Source organism: Gossypium arboreum, chromosome 3 (assembly GCF_025698485.1).
Source record: "Gossypium arboreum isolate Shixiya-1 chromosome 3, ASM2569848v2, whole genome shotgun sequence".
Classification (NCBI taxonomy): domain Eukaryota; kingdom Viridiplantae; phylum Streptophyta; class Magnoliopsida; order Malvales; family Malvaceae; genus Gossypium; species Gossypium arboreum.
This window is the reverse complement of record NC_069072.1, coordinates 138406153-138424405: the sequence shown is the minus strand read 5'-3', so window position 1 is coordinate 138424405 and position 18253 is coordinate 138406153. Positions and strand designations below refer to the sequence as shown.

At 35.5% G+C, this 18253-nt stretch overlaps 1 protein-coding gene across 1 annotated transcript; it reads right to left on the bottom strand.

Moving 5' to 3' along the window:
* Positions 1–13220: 13220 nt before the first annotated feature.
* Positions 13221–14645, bottom strand: LOC108475103 (uncharacterized). Its single transcript, XM_017777100.1, has one exon. It carries the CDS (start codon positions 14643–14645, stop codon positions 13221–13223), a length of 1425 nt encoding a protein of 474 aa, XP_017632589.1.
* Positions 14646–18253: the final 3608 nt, after the last annotated feature.

Below are 18253 nucleotides of genomic sequence, written 5' to 3'. Positions count from 1 at the left end.
AGCCTTGAGGTTACTCAACATAGATCTCTTCTTCAAGAAAGCTATTAAGAAAAGCAGACTTCACATCAAGCTGGTGGATTTTCCACTCCATCTGAGCTGCTAAGGCAACTAATAGCCTGATGGTGTCTAACGTGGCTACTGGTACAAAGGTTTCCAAGTAGTCCAGGCCATACTTTTGGCTAAAACCCTTCACAACTAGCCTAGCCTTCAACTTGTTCAAGCTGCCATCTGTATTGTATTTGGCTCGATAGACCCATTTCACTCCAATGACCTTCCTGTTGGTTGGTCTTTCAACCAATTCCCACGTTTGGTTCTTTTCAATCATGGTCATCTCATCAACCATTGCTTGTTTCCAACCTTCATGTGCTTCAGCATCTTCAAAGTAGCTTGGTTCTTCTTGTGCAACATGAGCCCTCTCATAAATCTCAGCCAGGGTCATTGTACCCCTGACTGGTTCATCATCAATAACCATATCAGGAACATTTTGATCAGATTCAAGCTTATCTGCCATGAGTTCTTCAGAAATATCCTCAGGTTCATTTGTTTCTCAGTTCCAGCATACTTTTTCATCAAAGATCACATCTATGCTTACATGGACTTTGTTTGTTGAAGGATCTAGGATCCTATAGCCTTTCTTGACCATGCTGTATCCCACTAAAATGCCAGCTTGAGAATTTTTGGACAGTTTGTCCCTTTTTACAGCTGGTATAAGGCTGTAGCATAGGCAACCAAACACTTTTAGATGAGCCAAAGATGGCTTGAACCTAAACTAGGCCTCAAATGGAGTTTTGTGAGTCAAGGCTTTAGTTGGAAGCCTGTTTTGAAGGTACACAACAGTGTTGACTGCTTCAGCCCACATAGTCTTGGGCAAATTCTTTTAAAATAGGAGACATCTAGCCATATCCATCAGACTTCTATTTTTCCTTTCACTCATCCCATTCTGCTGAGGTGTATAAACATTGGTGAGCTAATGTTTGACACTAGTATCATTGCAAAGAGCTTGGAACTGAGCTGAGGTATACTCAGCTCCATTATCTGACCTGATGGTCTTCAATTTGCAGCCTGTTTCTGTTTCAGCTGTAGCTTTAAACTTCAAGAATACTTGAGCTACCTCAGACTTGTGCTTCAAAAAGAAAATCCAACAATATATGGTACTATCATTAATGAAAAGAATGAAATACCTATTGCCATTGAGTGATTCAATTTTCATGAGGCCACATACATCAGTGTGCACCAGTTCCAACTTGTTTGATGCTCTCCAAGTTGTGTTTGCAGAAAATAGGAGTCTGGCTTGCTTTCCCATTTGACAGACTTCACAAACATCTTCATTTTGAACTGACTTGGTAAAGTTTTCAACCATCTCCTTACTGACCATTTGAGCCATCGATCTAAAGTTGGCATGACCAAGTCTTTGATGCCAAAGCTTGGAATATTCTGTGGAGGCAACACAGGCTAAGTGTGAGTCACCTGACCAGTTGACTTCAAAATATTTATCAGTCATACTGACTGTCATGAGGCTTGTTCCATTTGAATCAGCAATTTGGCACTCCTGGCCCTTAAACACAACTGAGTAGCCCTTTTCAAGCAGTTGAGCAATGCTGAAAAGGTTCCTGTCAATCTCAGGTGCCAGCAGCACATTTTTTATGATTTTATCACCTGTGGAAGTACATATTAGCACATCCCCTTTTTCCTTCAGCCTTAATAAACTGACCATTCCCAACTTTTACTTTGGTTTTGCAACTTCTGTCCAAAGTCTTAAAAATAGTTGCATCTAGTGACATGTGATTAGTACAACCACTGTCCAACAGCCATCTGTTTGGGCCCTTGCTCTGACCAGGTAAGCATGATACAGCAAAGACCTGTTCTTCATGGTCACTGCTGTCTTCAGCCATTCGAGCTTCAACATCCTTGTGTTGTACTTGGTTTTGCCCAGGTCTGCCTTTTTCTTTGCAGACCTTTTAAACATGGCCCTTTTTCTTGCAATATTGACACAAGGCATCTGGTCTAAACCAACATTTGGCCTCTAGATGACCAGGCCTTTTACAAAATCTACAAAGTTGATCTCCTCTTCTTGCAGCATCAGGCTTAGGCCTACTTCTCCAGTTCTTCTTGCCTTTATAGGCTGAGGTGCTCGATGTAACGCCCTCACGCCCGAAACCGTCACTGGAGTCAAGCTCGAGGTGTTACTAAACTTATCTTACCTTTTAAACAACTCTAAACCACTTATTTTAATTTTTGGAATAAACTATTTTTCTGCATCATGGTTACTTAAAAATTCATTTCTCGAGTTTCAAAACTCAAAATTAAGATCCGTAAATTTTTCATGAAACTAGACTCATATATCTATCTAGTAATTTTTTTCTAGAATTTTTGACTTAGCCAATTAGTACAGTTTATTAGTTAAAGTTACCCTTATTTTAGAATTTGACTGCACTGGCCTCTACTTACTACGAACCACTTTTCTCTTTGTAAAAAAATCATATGACTATACCGTTTCTTTCTATTAAAACTAGATTCAATAAGGATTCTATCCATATAAAGTAAACCACCTAATTATTTTTGTAAAATTTATGGTGAATTTATAAAGTTGAAACAGGGGATCTAGAAATCGCTCTAGCCCTATTTCACTAAAACTCAGATATCTTATAAAATACAAAACCTTTACCTGTTTTGCTTATCCATATGAAAATAGACACAATGAGCTTTAATTTCATATATTATTCACCATCAACCCATGTCTCTACAATTCCTTGTGATTTTTCAAAATCACGTTATTTCTGATACTTGAATCTGTTTTTAAGTTACTTTCACATTTTTCTTAGTTTTCATGTGATAGTTACTACTTATTCATACATACTATTAAACATGTATATCATCAGCCCTTCTATTAGTTAATCACTAGCAAGTATTTACACATCATTCATTGATCATATCATATCAAAAGAAACCAAGTTCCTATACATGCCATACACAAAACAAAATGTCTAACTATACCAATGTGATTTCTTCGATAGTATGATCGGTCTCTGACGTTTCCTTCGATCCCCGAGTGGCTTGATAAGAACTATAAGAAAAAGAAAATGAAGAGAGTAAGCACTAGGCTTAGTAAGCTTACAAGAAAATAAATTACAACATTCAACATAATGAACAATTATACATAATGTCACCTAGCCTCATAAACTTTCTTTACTTCTCATTTTCTACCTTCTTCTTTACTCATTTACCTTCTTTCTTACCTGACCTTTCACTATTCATAAATATAATCTACCTTCCCTTTTGCCGATAATTCATTGTAATTTAACGTGTACAATGACCCATTGAACCACTCGAAATACTAAGGATACTAGGGTCGTTCCTGTCTATCAATATCCTGCCAATGCCATGTCTTCGACATGGACTTACATGAATTATTCCTGTCTCCAATGCCATATATATATATATATATATATATATATATATTATGGGCTTACATGGCTCATTCCTATCTCCAAAGCCATATATTTGATATGGGCTTACATGGCTCATTTCTATCCTGTCCTGTCCTGTCAACCCCAATATCCTAACATTCCTAAGGTTCAAACGGGGCTTCCTAATGCTTTTTCTCTGTCACTTCGCCTTTAATTCGACTTTAAATATTCTCAAGAAAAATAAGTATATAAATGCTGGAAATTGACAATAATAATTTAAAATAAAAGAATATTGCATTTATTTACTGTAAACTTACCTCGTATGCAAAAATAGCTACTTTTACCATTTCGTCCACAACTTGGTATTTTCCCCATTTTAGCCCGAATTTCAGTTTTCCTTGCTTTATCATTTAAAATATAGTCTAATTAGGACTCACATTATTCAAATTGACCCAAAATCATATTTTGGAAAAATTACAGTTTTGCCCCTAAACTTTTACATATTTATACTTTTGCCCCAAAGCTCGTAAATTAAACTTCAGCCAATTTTCTTATGTTTTATGACATGCTGATCATTTTCCCTTCTATGGCAGCATCAAATTTACACTCTAACATGCACTTATGACTATTAGGTATTTTTACCGATTAAGTCATTTTACTCGTTTTTGCTTAAAACCGAGTAGTACAAGTTGTCTAACATAATTTAAAACCTCATATTCTATCATAAAACACCAAAATACACAAATTTCACCTATGGGTATTTTTTCAAATATGAACCCTAGGTTGAATTATTGCTAGCATAAGCTTAATCGAGCTACCGGGACTCCAAAAACGTAAAAATCATTAAAAACAAGGCTAGAACGGACTTACAATCGAGCTTGGAAGCTTGAAAAACCCTAGCCATGGTTTATCCTTGCTATATTCGGCCATGGGGTTGAAGATGAGCAAAATTGGCTTTTAATTTTGTATTTTAATTCATTTTACCCCTAAATGACCAAAATGCCCTTACTACTAAACTTTCCAAAATTCCATCCATGTCCAATTTTGTCCATAGACTTAGAAATTGGTAAAATTACTCTTTAAGGACCTCTAATTAATAATCTAATTCAATTTTATGCAAAATACTTCTAGAACACAAGTTTTGCAATTTATTCAATTTAGTCCCTAATTTCAAATTAAGCACTTTATGCATAGAATTTCTTTACGAAATTTGCACACAATCATGCAAACATATCATAGACCTCAAAATAATAATAAAACAATTTTTTCTACCTCAGATTTGTGGTTTCGCAACCACTGTTCCGTTTAGGCCTTATTTCGGGATGTTACATTTCTCCCCCCCTTTAGGGATTTTCGTCCCCGAAAATCTTACCTGTGAAGAGATTTGGGTACTGTTTTTGCATAGCCTCTTCGAGTTCCCATGTAGCCTCGTCTACCCCATGTCTATTCCATAGTACTTTCACAAGTGCAATACTTTTGTTCCTTAATTGCTTTACCTCTCGAGCTAGAATCTTTACCGGTTCTTCACCGTAAGTTATGTCTGGTTGAATCTCAACCTCTGTCTGAGAAATCACATGTGACGGATCTGAACGATAACAACGTAGCATAGACACATGAAATGCATTATGAATCTTCTCTAACTCAATCGGCAAAGCTAACCGATATGCTAATGGTCCGACTCTCTCAATCACTTCAAACGGTCCAATAAAACGTGGACTTAGTTTGCCTTTCTTGCCAAATCTGAGAACTTTCTTCCACAGGGATACTTTCAAAAAAAAACTTTGTCACCAACTTGATACTCAATCTCTTTTTTCTTCAAATCTGCATACGACTTTTGTCTGTCTGAGGCTGTTTTCAAGCAATCTCTGATGATTTTTACTTTCTCTTCTATTTCCTTAACTAGATCAACCTCAGAATCGATTTTCCTTAAGCTCATCCAATACAAAGGTGTGCGACATTTACGTCCATACAAAGCTTCATAAGGTGCCATCTTCAAACTCGACTGATAACTATTATTGTAGGCAAACTCTACTAATGGTAAATATTTTTTCCCAATTGCCTTGAAATTCCAAAGACACAAAGATCTAAGCATATCTTCAAGTACCGAATAACTCTCTCTGACTGACCGTCGGTTTGAGGATGGAAAGTTGTACTAAAACTCAACTTTGTGCCTAAAGCCTTCTGTAATTTCTTCCAAAATCGTGAAGTAAATCTTGGATCTCTGTCTAAAATGATCGATAATGGTACCCCGTGTAGTCTGACTATCTCTGAAATATACAACTCAGCCAACTTGTCAAGTGAATAATCCATACGAACTGGGATAAAATGAGCCGACTTCGTTAACTTAACAATCACAACCCATACTGCATCTTTCTTTCTCGGTGTAAACGGCAATCCTATCACAAAATTCATAGTAACTCAATCCCATTTCCACTCAGGGACTAGCACAGGCTGCAATAAACCCGAAGGTACCTGATGTTCGGCCTTTACCTACTGACAGATCAAACATCTAGAAACAAACTCTGAAATGTCCCTTTTTACTCCTACCCACCAGTACATTTTCTTCAAATCATTATACATCTTTGTACACCTGGATGAATAGACAAAGAACTACTATGTGCTTCCTGTAAGATCTTTCGAATAAGCTCATCATTCTTCAGTACGCATACCCTGTCTCGGAACATCAAACAACTGCCAGAACTGATCTGAAAATCTGACTCTATATCCGACTTACACCGATCTCTTTTGGCTAACAACTCACTGTCATTTTTTTGAGCTTCACAAATTTCTTCAAGAAACATCGGTTTAGCTCTCAACTCAGCTAAGATAAAACCATCATCTGATAAGGCTAGACTAGTGTTCAAAGCTCTTAATGCAAATAAAGATTTCCTACTCAAATCATCAGCAACAACATTTTCCTTACCTGGTTGATAATTGAGCACTAACGCATAATCTTTAATCAACTCTAACCATCTTCTTTGCCTTAAATTCAAATCTTTTTGAGTAATCAAATATTTCAAACTTTTGTGATCAGTGAATATGTGGCACTTCTCACTGTACAAATAATGTCTCCAAATCTTCAGCGCAAAAACAATGGCAGCTAGCTCTAAATTATGTGTCGGATAGTTCTTCTCATGTGGCTTTAGTTGTCTAGAGGCATAAGCAATTACCTTCCCTTCCTGTATAAGTACACAACCAAGTCCATTCATGGACGCATCATTGTAAATCACAAACTCCTTACCGGTTCTAGTTGCATTAAACAGAGCTTTAGTCAACAATGCTTTTAACTTGTCAAAACTCGTTGACACTTCTCATCCATTCAAACTTGACATCCTTTCGCAGCAATCTTGTCAGCGGGGTAGCTATCATGGAAAATCCCTCTACAAATCGCCTATAATATCCGGCAAGACCAAGAAAACTTCTAACTTCTGATACATTTCTAGGAGGCTTCAAATCAACAATGGCTAAAATCTTGCTCGGATCAACCTTAATACCTTCACCTAAAACAATATGTCCAAGAAAACCAACTTCTCATAACCAGAACTCACTTTTGCTGAACTTGGCATACAACTGATTATCTTTCAGAATCTGTAAAACTGTTCTCAAATGCTCTGCATGCTCAGTCTCATCATGAGAATAAATCAAGATATCATCAATGAACACAACTACAAACTTATCCAAGTACGGTCTGAAAATCTGGTTCATTAAGTCCATAAAAATGGCAGGAGCATTAGTCAAGCCAAATGGCATCACAAGGAACTCATAATGACCATACCTAGTCCGGAAAGCAGTCTTCAAGACATCTGACTCTTTGACTCGCAACTGATAGTATTTGGATCTCAAATCTATCTTGAAAAAACACAGTAGCTCCCTTCAATTGATCAAACAGATCATCGATTCTAGGCAATGGATACTTGTTCTTTACTGTTACCTTGTTAAGTTGCCGATAATTTATACACAATCTCATCGATCTGTCATATTACCTTGTTTCAATTTCAGGAATTCCTTTCTCTTCTAGTCAATAAACCTCTGATTGATGTACTTTTTACGAAATTCCTCCTGACAGAAATCCCAAGTGACCCTCTCATTTGGTACAACTGATACAAGTGTCTTCCACCAGTAATAGGCTGAGTCTCTAAGAAGTGATACTACACATTTCATACATTCCTCGGGTGTACAAGATAATTCATCAAAGACTCTGATAGTATTTTCTAACCAAAATTCTGCTCTTTCTGCATCATCATCTTTTATTGCTCGGAACTCTTCTGCCCCTTGTTTCCTGATTCTATCAACTGGTGGCTTTTCTCTTATCACTGTACCTATGACTGGGGGAGCTTGAGCTACATGGGTAGCCTGAGAATCATGAGGGGGTGGAGGTCTAAGCTGCGGATTCGCATTTAACGAACTCGGCAAACAAATCATTCAAAGCTTAGAAGAGAGCTTCTCGAGTCACTCCTCCCTGATTAACTGTTACTGGCCTATTCTCAGATGGCGCTACCCCTTCCGCGAGAGCAAGCACATTACTTTCTACATCATCATCACCAGCTCGCTCGGGATCCATTATAATAAAACAAAATATTAAAAAATTGTCAGGAGCCGTCACACTATCAAAATACAGGTATGGCATGTATAGCTAGACTTTTACTCACACTAACTGTTCCGAGAACCGACTAAACCTACTCTGATACCAATAAATGTAACGCCCCCACGCCCGAAACCGTCACCGGAGTCAAGCTCGAGGTGTTACTAAACTTATCTTACCTTTTAAACAACTCTAAACCACTTATTTTAATTTTCGGAATAAACTATTTTTCTGCATCATGGTTACTTAAAAATTCATTTCTCGAGTTTTAAAACTCAAAATTAAGATCCATAAATTTTTCATGAAACTAGACTCATATATCTACTAATTTTTTTCTAGAATTTTTGACTTAGCCAATTAGTACAGTTTATTAGTTAAAGTTACCCCTGTTTTAGAATTCGACTGCACTGGCCTCTACTTACTACGAACCACTTTTCTCTTTGTAAAAAAATCATATGACTATAGCGTTTCTTTCTATTAAAACTAGATTCAATAAGGATTCTAGCCATATAAATTACACCACCTAATTATTTTTGTAAAATTTATGGTGAATTTCTAAAGTTGAAACAGGGGATCCAGAAATCGCTCTGGCCCTATTTCACTAAAACTCAGATATCTTATAAAATACAAAACCTTTACCTGTTTTGCTTATCCATATGAACATAGACACAATGAGATTTAATTTCATATATTATTCACCATCAACCCATGTCTCTACAATTCCTTGTGATTTTTCAAAATCACGTTATTTCTTATACTTGAATCTGTTTTTAAGTTACTTTCACATTTTTCTTAGTTTTCATGTGATAGTTACTACTTATTCATACATACTATTAAACATGTATATCATTAGCCCTTCTATTAGTTAATCACTAGCAAGTATTTACACATCATTCATTGATCATATTATATCAAACGAAACCAAGTTCCTATACATGCCATACACAAAACGAAATGTCTAACTATACCAATGTGATTTCTTCGATAGTATGATCGGTCTCTGACGTTTCCTTCGATCCCCGGGTGGCTTGATAAGAACTATAAGAAAAAGAAAATGAAGAGAGTAAGCACTAGGCTTAGTAAGCTTACAAGCAAATAAATTACAACATTCAACATAATGAATAATTATACATAATGTCACCTAGCCTCATAAACTTTCTTTACTTCTTATTTTCTACCTTCTTCTTTACTCATTTACCTTCTTTCTTACCTGACCTTTCACTATTCATAAATATAATCTACCTTCCCTTTTGCTGATAATTCACTGTAATTTAACGTGTACAATGACCCATTGAACCACTCGAAATACTAAGGATACTAGGGTCGTTCCTGTCTATCAATATCCTGCCAATACCATGTCTTCAACATGGACTTACATGAATTATTCCTGTCTCCAATGCCATATATATATATATATATATATATATATATTATAGGCTTACATGGCTCATTCCTGTCTCCAAAGCCATATATTTGATATGGACTTACATGGCTCATTTCTGTCCTGTCCTGTCCTGTCAACCCCAATATCCTAACATTCCTAAGGTTCAAACGGGGCTTCCTAATGCTTTTTCTCTGTCACTTTGCCTTTAATTCGACTTTAAATATTCTCAAGAAAAATAAGTATATAAATGCTGGAAATTGAAAATAATAATGTAAAATAAAAGAATATTGCATTTATTTACTGTAAACTTACCTCGTATGCAAAAATAGCTACTTTTACCATTTCGTCCACAACTTGGTATTTTCTCCATTTTAGCCCGAATTTCAGTTTTCCTTGCTCTATCATTTAAAATATATTCTAATTAGGACTCACATTATTCAAATTGACCCAAAATCATATTTTGGAAAAATTACAGTTTTGCCCCTAAACTTTCACATATTTACACTTTTACCCCAAAGCTCGTAAATTAAACTTCAGCCAATTTTCTTATGTTTTGTGACATGCTGATCATTTTTTCCTTCTATGGCAGCATCAAATTCACACTCTAACATGCACTTATGACTATTAGGTATTTTTACCGATTAAGTCATTTTACTCGTTTTTGCTTAAAACCGAGTAGTACAAGTTGTCTAACATAATTTAAAACCTCATATTCTATCATAAAACACCAAAATACACAAATTTCACCTATGGCTATTTTTCCAAATATGAACCCTAGGTTGAATTATTGCTAGCATAAGCTTAATCGATCTACCGGGACTCCAAAAACGTAAAAATCATTAAAAACGAGAAAAGAACGGGCTTACAATCGAGCTTGGAAGCTTGAAAAACCCTAGCCATGGTTTCTCCTTGCTATATTCGGCCATGGGGTTGAAGATGAGCAAAATTGGCTTTTAATTTTGTATTTTAATTCATTTTACCCCTAAATGACCAAAATGCCCTTACTACTAAACTTTCCAAAAACTCCATCCATGTCCAATTTTTGTCCATAGACTTAGAAATTGGTAAAATTACTCTTTAAGGACCTCTAATTAGTAATCTAATTCAATTTTATGCAAAATACTTCTAGAACACAAGTTTTGCAATTTATTCAATTTAGTCCCTAATTTCAAATTAAGCACTTTATGCATAGAATTTCTTCACGAAATTTTCACACAATCATGCAAACATATCATAGACCTCAAAATAATAATAAAATAAATTTTTTTACCTCGAATTTGTGGTTTCGCAACCACTGTTCCGTTTAGGCCTTATTTCGGGATGTTACACTCGAGGCTGCTTTGGCCTTGGCTTGGAAAGCACCCTCCTGGTGCTCTTCTATCCTGCTGGCTCTCCTTTGCTCCTGAGCATAGAGGGAATTAATGAGTTCAGTTAGGGTGATACTTGCAAGATCTTTCGAATCCTCCAAGGATGAGATTTTTGCCTCATATCTTTCAGGCAATGTTGAGAGCGCCTTCTTCATAATCCTTGCCTCGCTAAACTGTTCTCCTAGCAAACTTATGTTGTTCACAATAGCCATGATTCTATCTGAGTAATGCTTCACTGTCTCTTCCTCCTTCATCTTCAAATTTTCAAAATCTCTTCTTAAGTTCAACAATTGCTGCTGCCTTGTCCCCTCTGTGCCTTGAAACTCCTCCTTAAGCTTGTCCCAGGCCTACTTTGGAGTCTCACAGGCCATGATTCTGGTAAAATAAACATCAGACACACAGTTCTAAATACAAGACATGACCTTATGCCTTTTGGTCCACTCATCTGCGTGTTGCCTGATTTGAGCCACTGTGGGATTTGCTCTGAGTGGAGCTGGCTCTGCATCCGATTTCACAACTTCCCACAGATCGAAGGCCTGTAAGTAAGCCCTCATCTTGACAACCCATATGTGGAACCCTTCACCATTAAAGACTGGTGGTGCTGTAGGAGGAAAGCCTGATGAATCCATTCAGTTTAAGATTCAACTACAATAGGTCCTCTAAGATGAAAGCTCTAGATACCAATTGTTGGGGATTTAGGCACACTTTATCCAGATGAAGTATGAACTTCAGTCTGAACTTAAACAACAATGTAATATATCCGGATGAAGAATGAAGAAATAAGAGCTGAGTCTTGAGCAACAAGGCTCGTAGCTTGTGGAAGAAACAAACAAATTTTGCAAAGGAAAACAAGAACAGAAATGAAAGCAAAAAATGGAGCATAAATTGAATGAAATTCAATATTTTTCATTAAGAAGAAACATTGGCATATAGCCATTACATATATCAGTCATTGACTGATCAAAACAAGACAAACATCACCTCAATCACCACCTAATTACATCAATCATGAATCTAACATAGTTCTAAATGAACTAGAATTCATTACACCAACTAAGGTAACAAAATGGAACAAAATGGAACTAGATGGCAGTAGCTGCACTCGGTCTTACTGCTCCTCGATGGCTTGGTGTGCATAGGCATCCTCTTGATGCTGCATGCTGACCAATCTTCAACAAATATAATAATAGTTAACCCGGAAAAGCAAGTCAAAGACGAGAAGTAAAATCGAAAACGATTTACAGTACAAAAGTCTGAACAGTCGAATATTAACACAGTCTTTAATTTTAACCAATTTCATATTATAACACAATGAGTAGATTTGTAAACAAATAGATTTTTCTAATAATACTGTTTTAAATTTGATTGCTTCACTTTTTGATTCGCCGGATAGTGTCATACGGAATAAGGTGTTAATGACGATGTGGAGTATTTGGTTCTTTCGAAACAGGTTTTGTTAGAAGAATGAGTCTATATCGGCTGCTGTTGTTTTATCTTTCGACATATCCAATCTGCAGGATTGGTTGAGTGCAGAATCGGTGTTTGATATAGCTCAATGTGTTGCTGGTCACCTGCCTAATGTTACTGGCCGTCGCCTGAGCAGTGGTGGCCGACGGTAGATGAAGCCGCCTGAGAATCGACTGAAACGCAACGTTGATGCAGCAAGTTTTGGGCGGATCAGTTGACTAGCTTTGTAGCAGTGGTGAGGGACTCTAACGACGTTTTTGTTAAGGGTAATACGGGTCATTACTGAGCCAGCTTGGAGCCAAAGTTTGCTGAAGATTTTGCGGTCTGTGAAGCTCTTTCTTGATTGAAGGCTCGGTATCATGATTGTGAGCGACAACCTCCAAGCGATTTCAGCTCTGAAGCGGGTTGATGACGATGCCTCTGGTTTCAGTATGTTTATTTCAGCTCTTGCATCTCAGTTTCATAATTTTTCTTTTTGTTGGACGAGACAGGAAGCAAGGCAGCTCATATATTTATGAGAGTAGTCTTATCTTATGCGACCCACTCTGAATGGAAAAGTCATCCTTCCAATCATTCCTTTATTTTAAACCATGATTTTATGTTTAATTTAGACCATGAAAGTAGAAGATGTTTGGACCGAGAGTACAAGGTAAGCCAGTTGGCTTAGAACTTAGTTTTTATCCTCTCTTTTATCAATTGCTGTTATTAATTTAGCATCATGAAATTATTTCTCCGTAAAAAAAGATTATTATTTTTTATATTACATATATAATAACATTGAAACACAAATCTAAGCCCAACCAGAATCAATAAGCTTTGGCATAATAAAGCTACCAAATTATATTTATTCACTTATTCTCATAATGAAAGTAATTGACATAGTTAATAATGAGATCACAGACAACTAGTGCTTCTTACATGAAGGGAACACCAATTTATTTAGTTTAATTTAATTAAGTATGCAACATACACAAATCTTCAAGCTTCCATGGAGTTGTGGGGTTTTTCTCAATTCAAGTGGTGAGAGGTTCTTCTTTGGTATCATATTGGATGTTGTAGTAATTAGCACCAGTGAAAGTGTTACCAGTGACATCAGTTGTGACAACGGTCCCATTATAAAGAGTGTCTTTTTGAGTGAATACGAAGGGAACATCACACGTGCCATGCGTCATCGATAGATACACCGTCACCTTAGTCATCGGTGGCACATGAGCTTGGTGGTTAACTTCCATCACGGTGGTCGTTGTCTTTGTCTCTCCCCACTCGATTCCTGCTTCGAGTTTGGCAGATATTTCGACACCCGCTTTACCGATTAATGGAACCCCTACTTCGAAGGTTGCTTTGGTTTCAAGGCCTAACGTAAAATGAGCTAGCCAAGTACTGGTATTGGTCTCTGTATAAGAAAGTTTCACATCGAGTGTGTTGGCTTGAGTGGTACGGTTAGTGGCAGAATTCTCGGCCAGAACAAGGACTTTCTTGTTATAGACTCGAGCATTTTCAATATCGTATCGGAGATTATAAATCTGGCTTGACAACACAGGCTCTTGAACCATTAAGAAGGCCTCTCTGGTAATAGAAGGGACTGCTGCATTAAGGCAATTTGTCTTTCCCTCGATCGTGAGGCGCTTGCAGAACTTATTATTGCCCAAGTTGAGCAGAGCTATTGTCTTGTTGTCGACTTTGAAGGCACGAAACCGAGTGTCCTTATCGGTGCCTTTAGTGTCATTAGAATCCACCCAAATCCAATTCGGGCTACGCCTCCAGAACTTATCGGAAGAAACTGGCTTGAACCGGATGTCTCCATTCTTCATATAAAAAACCTCCATTGGCACAGATCCAGCACCAACATCCGCACTCGAGAATTCTAAATATGGGTGACCATCGACCTGGGTAAGACGAAGGAACATATCATTGTTTCCTTTGAAAGCAACGTACCGAGGCAGAATCACCAACGACTCCCAGTCAATAACTTTGAAGATATCATTGCCATTATCCGCAACATTTTTGTTGTTTGCCAACACGCCACGACTGAGTTCCGATTTAGCCAATGGCCATAAGCATAAATAGCATCCAGATTGAACATGGACAAATCGAAAATTTTTATATACAGAGTCTTTCAAGATAGGCTCGAACAATGTGCATGACTCCTTGGATCGGTCTTCTTCCGGTTTATCCGCGGTTATAGTAATCCAATACTCCTCATCTGGTTTTCTGGTGATGGAAGGATTATGAGTTCGCTCTAAGTATTTGTTGTTGGTACAGCTCCTTATGTGCACCAGCCCATCTTTTGCAAACTCCACTTCGAATTTTGCATTTGCGCTTACGACCGTTGGTTCGGTGAACTCGGCGTATCCGTTGTACTTTCCTTTGTCGTGCTTGTAGCCAAGGTATGTTTCTGCACCGGGGGATTTGAGCACGATGAATCTTGGCACTGACATTTTCAATAACAAAGTAACTCTCTCAATCCTGTGCTTATGCTTTGGTATACATTAAACCTCAAGGGCTAAGCTTTTTATAGAAAAAACTTATTGCTCTTTTTTAGTAGTTCTTTTTAAGATTTTTTCTTACAACTTCGTGCCAATTAACATTACAGCCCACTTGTTCTTATTGATGTAACCTACGTTTCAATAATTTTGGTACACATTATAAATGGAGTAGGAGATGACTATTACAGGGTTTAAACTAATCTTTTAAGATGTGAATTTAACCACTACTCTCTTATATTTGATATGTATAAACGTTGGAATTTATCAATATCGTACTGAATATTTCTGATTCACCTCCATTTGAATATTTTAATAATGATTGATTGGTTCTTAGCTCAATTGACATATTGGTATCAATGTAAAAAGATGTGAGTTTGAGTGTCTTAAAACACATTATCCTTCTATTTATAAGTTGGAGATTAAATTTCAATTTTAAAAGAAATACTAGAGACACATTAAACTTATATATTTTTTATTATTTTTTAAAGAATGAATCATCATACGAAATCTAAAGGATTCACATGAAACTGCTGAAAACCAAAACAAAGGTTGATACGGAACATTAAAAGGGAGTATACGCATAGCTCCGCCATTCCCCCTTGTCAATGCTTAACAATCATTGTTCATTTGTTTGGAATTCCATTGTTAGAATTTGAAAAAATCTTCAAAACAGTAGAATAATATTTGTTACGTAGTAGTAAATAGAAGAGGAACGAGATTTTTTTAATTGGGTAGCTTATGAGCTTTTGTAAGCTTGTATAATACCCGTAAATGTTTATTTATTATGTTGTTTACTTATAATGTTCATATTGAATGTTAATATGGATTGAAATTGTGTCTATTTTAATCGTAGTTGCTTCGGCAATGAATGCAATACACAATAGCTAAAAATTCAATGATCGGGTCGGGTATAGGGTATTACACCTACATAACTTTATCTCATTATGTAAAAATGGATACTCTTAGTCACGTCATGTTATCACCTAAAAAGTTTTTTTTTACAAAAAAAATAAATTTTAAATGATTATATGATGCAATATCAAAGTGCTACGACATCACATAGATCTAAACTGAAAAAATTTACCAAATTTCAAAACTAATATGAAGAAAGAAATGAATGATTAAATTAAAAAATAATAAACTTTTATCCAAAAGAAAAAGCAATAAATTGAATATAATAGAGAATTTCATGACTTGCTTGATATATGCAATTGGTATGAAATTGAGCTGGAACATGTTGAATTACATATTACATTGATTATTGTTTTCTGAAATTAGCATGTTAAAGCATAAATTGAATGGAATAATGAATTGGAATTTGGTTACCCTATTAGCTGTTCAGACTATATCGGATATAGTTGGCATGCCATAAGGATAGAGTATTGAGTAAAGCCACCATTTTCGGGCAATCCGGGTGGTAAACATTATGTATTGAGTCATTGTTTTCGGGCAACACGGGGTAACAAATTAATAGAGTTGAGAAAACTATTATTGTTAAGCAATCAGGGGTGATATTATATTTTGATATAGTGTCGTCGTTGTCAAGTAACCTGAGGTGATAGATCCGCGTAACCATATCGAGTTTGTGTCTAGTTAATATAAAAGAATTGATTAAATGATAATGAAATGAAATGTTGTTGCAATATGAATTGTGATATTATTCGGTTGAGTTCAGAATGAGCCTTGGGGGCCGAATATGTATGAAAGAGCTATGAAGAGTTCAAGAGAATAGGAACTTATGAATTAAATGCTAATAAATTGAATGTTATATGAGAAAATAGTATAAAGAATCATTATGTTAAAACGAATATGAGCTTAGACATATGAAATGAATATAAATTTTCATCAGTTGGACTATGATTTGAATGTATGCATTGCATGAATTTATTTTATATTGATTTGAATTGTAGAATTACCATTGAGAAATTTTCTCATAATAGGATAAAAATCCCGGATAAACCACTCATCCCCTGATTTACTCCCAAAACTCACTACTCAACAACTTCCACAGAATTTCAACTCAACCGAAACTCTCATCATTAACAGCAAAAATAATCTCCCACGCTCACACAGAGCGTGAGATTCGAACTGTAGACTTTCAGCATACCAACACATCCCTTAACCACCAGACCAGCAAGCCCATTCTAATAATGTCTTACAAATATTTTAATATAAGTCCGCCGAAGAAGTATAAGGCTTAAGTCAAAAAAAATACCCAAAATTTACCAAAGATAAAGCTTGAACTTGGGACCTCTCACACACACTTAAAATACCCAACCATTGAAGCAAATTCCTAATTGTATCGCATTTTCACAAAAGCTGAGATAAGAATTGTTGGGCATTACAACATTGCACTCCTAATGGGAGAACACAAGTTCGAACCTTAAAGAGGAATTATTGATAAAGGCAACCACGAATCTTTTACATGGACCAAAAAACATACATGAAAGATACAAAAAAATATATCCATAATGATTACGAAATAGAATAGGCTTACATAACTTTACATTGTTATGTAAAATCTAGTAAAACGCTAAAGATGATGGAAAAAGCAAAAGAGAGTTTTCTCAACTTGGTTCATCAAATTTTTTGGTCCATATTAGTGCTTGAATTTGACAAATTTCCTTAATTTTAGTCTATGGAATGATGTGATATTCTTAGTTGCATCATGTTATCACCCAATTTTTTACAAAAAAAAAATTATTATTTTTAGATAATAAGAGATAATATAAATGCCACATCTTCACATTAATATAAACTGGAATGAAAAAGATTCCAAAAAGTACTGTGTAGAAAAGAAATTTAAAAAAGTTACCTTTTATCCAAAAGCAAAAGCAATAGCAATGAGGCGTCATTGATCGATGGTGGAACACACTTTTCCAGCTTTGGATTTTGTTCTTTCTTATGGTCCCTAGAAATTAGGTGATGGAGCCCTTTTTATTTTTTTTCCCTCCCACTTTCGATATTCTATTCATATAATAATAATGATGATAGGATATTAATTCAAAATTAGATGATATGCGGTAGTCATTTTTATTTAAAAGTTCACTTTACTTTCAACAATGTTTAAATTTATTATTTTATTCTTCCTAATCCCTATGGTTTCCAATTGTATTATAATATCAAACATTTAAATATCTTAATATAATTAAACATGATTTTTCTTCAAAATTATTGATACATGAAATATTTTAAATTTTAAGTATAATGATACGCGATACTTAAATAATTTAATATAATAATAAATGATATTTAAATTAATTTTAATTTTAATTAGTTAATATAAATAACAATTTTGATAATTTCACTTCAAAATCTACCAGTCATATACTAAAAATACTTAAATCTTAATTATTATTTTTGAGTAGAAAAACACTTTTGATTGTAATTTGGTATTTCTTTTGGGATGAAAAATACCTTTAATACCTTTTGGGATTGTAATGTTTTGATTACCAAAGGTTAAATAGTTACGATATAATGATTAATGTTATAGATTTGTTACATTTTGGTCACTGAATCATTAACTACCTTTAATGGTTTAACGACAAGTTTGATGTGGC

Coding starts and splice junctions, on each gene's coding strand:
- LOC108475103 (XM_017777100.1), bottom strand. CDS start 14,645: ATGTCAGTGCCAAGATTCATCGTGCTCAAATCCCCCGGTGCAGAAACA.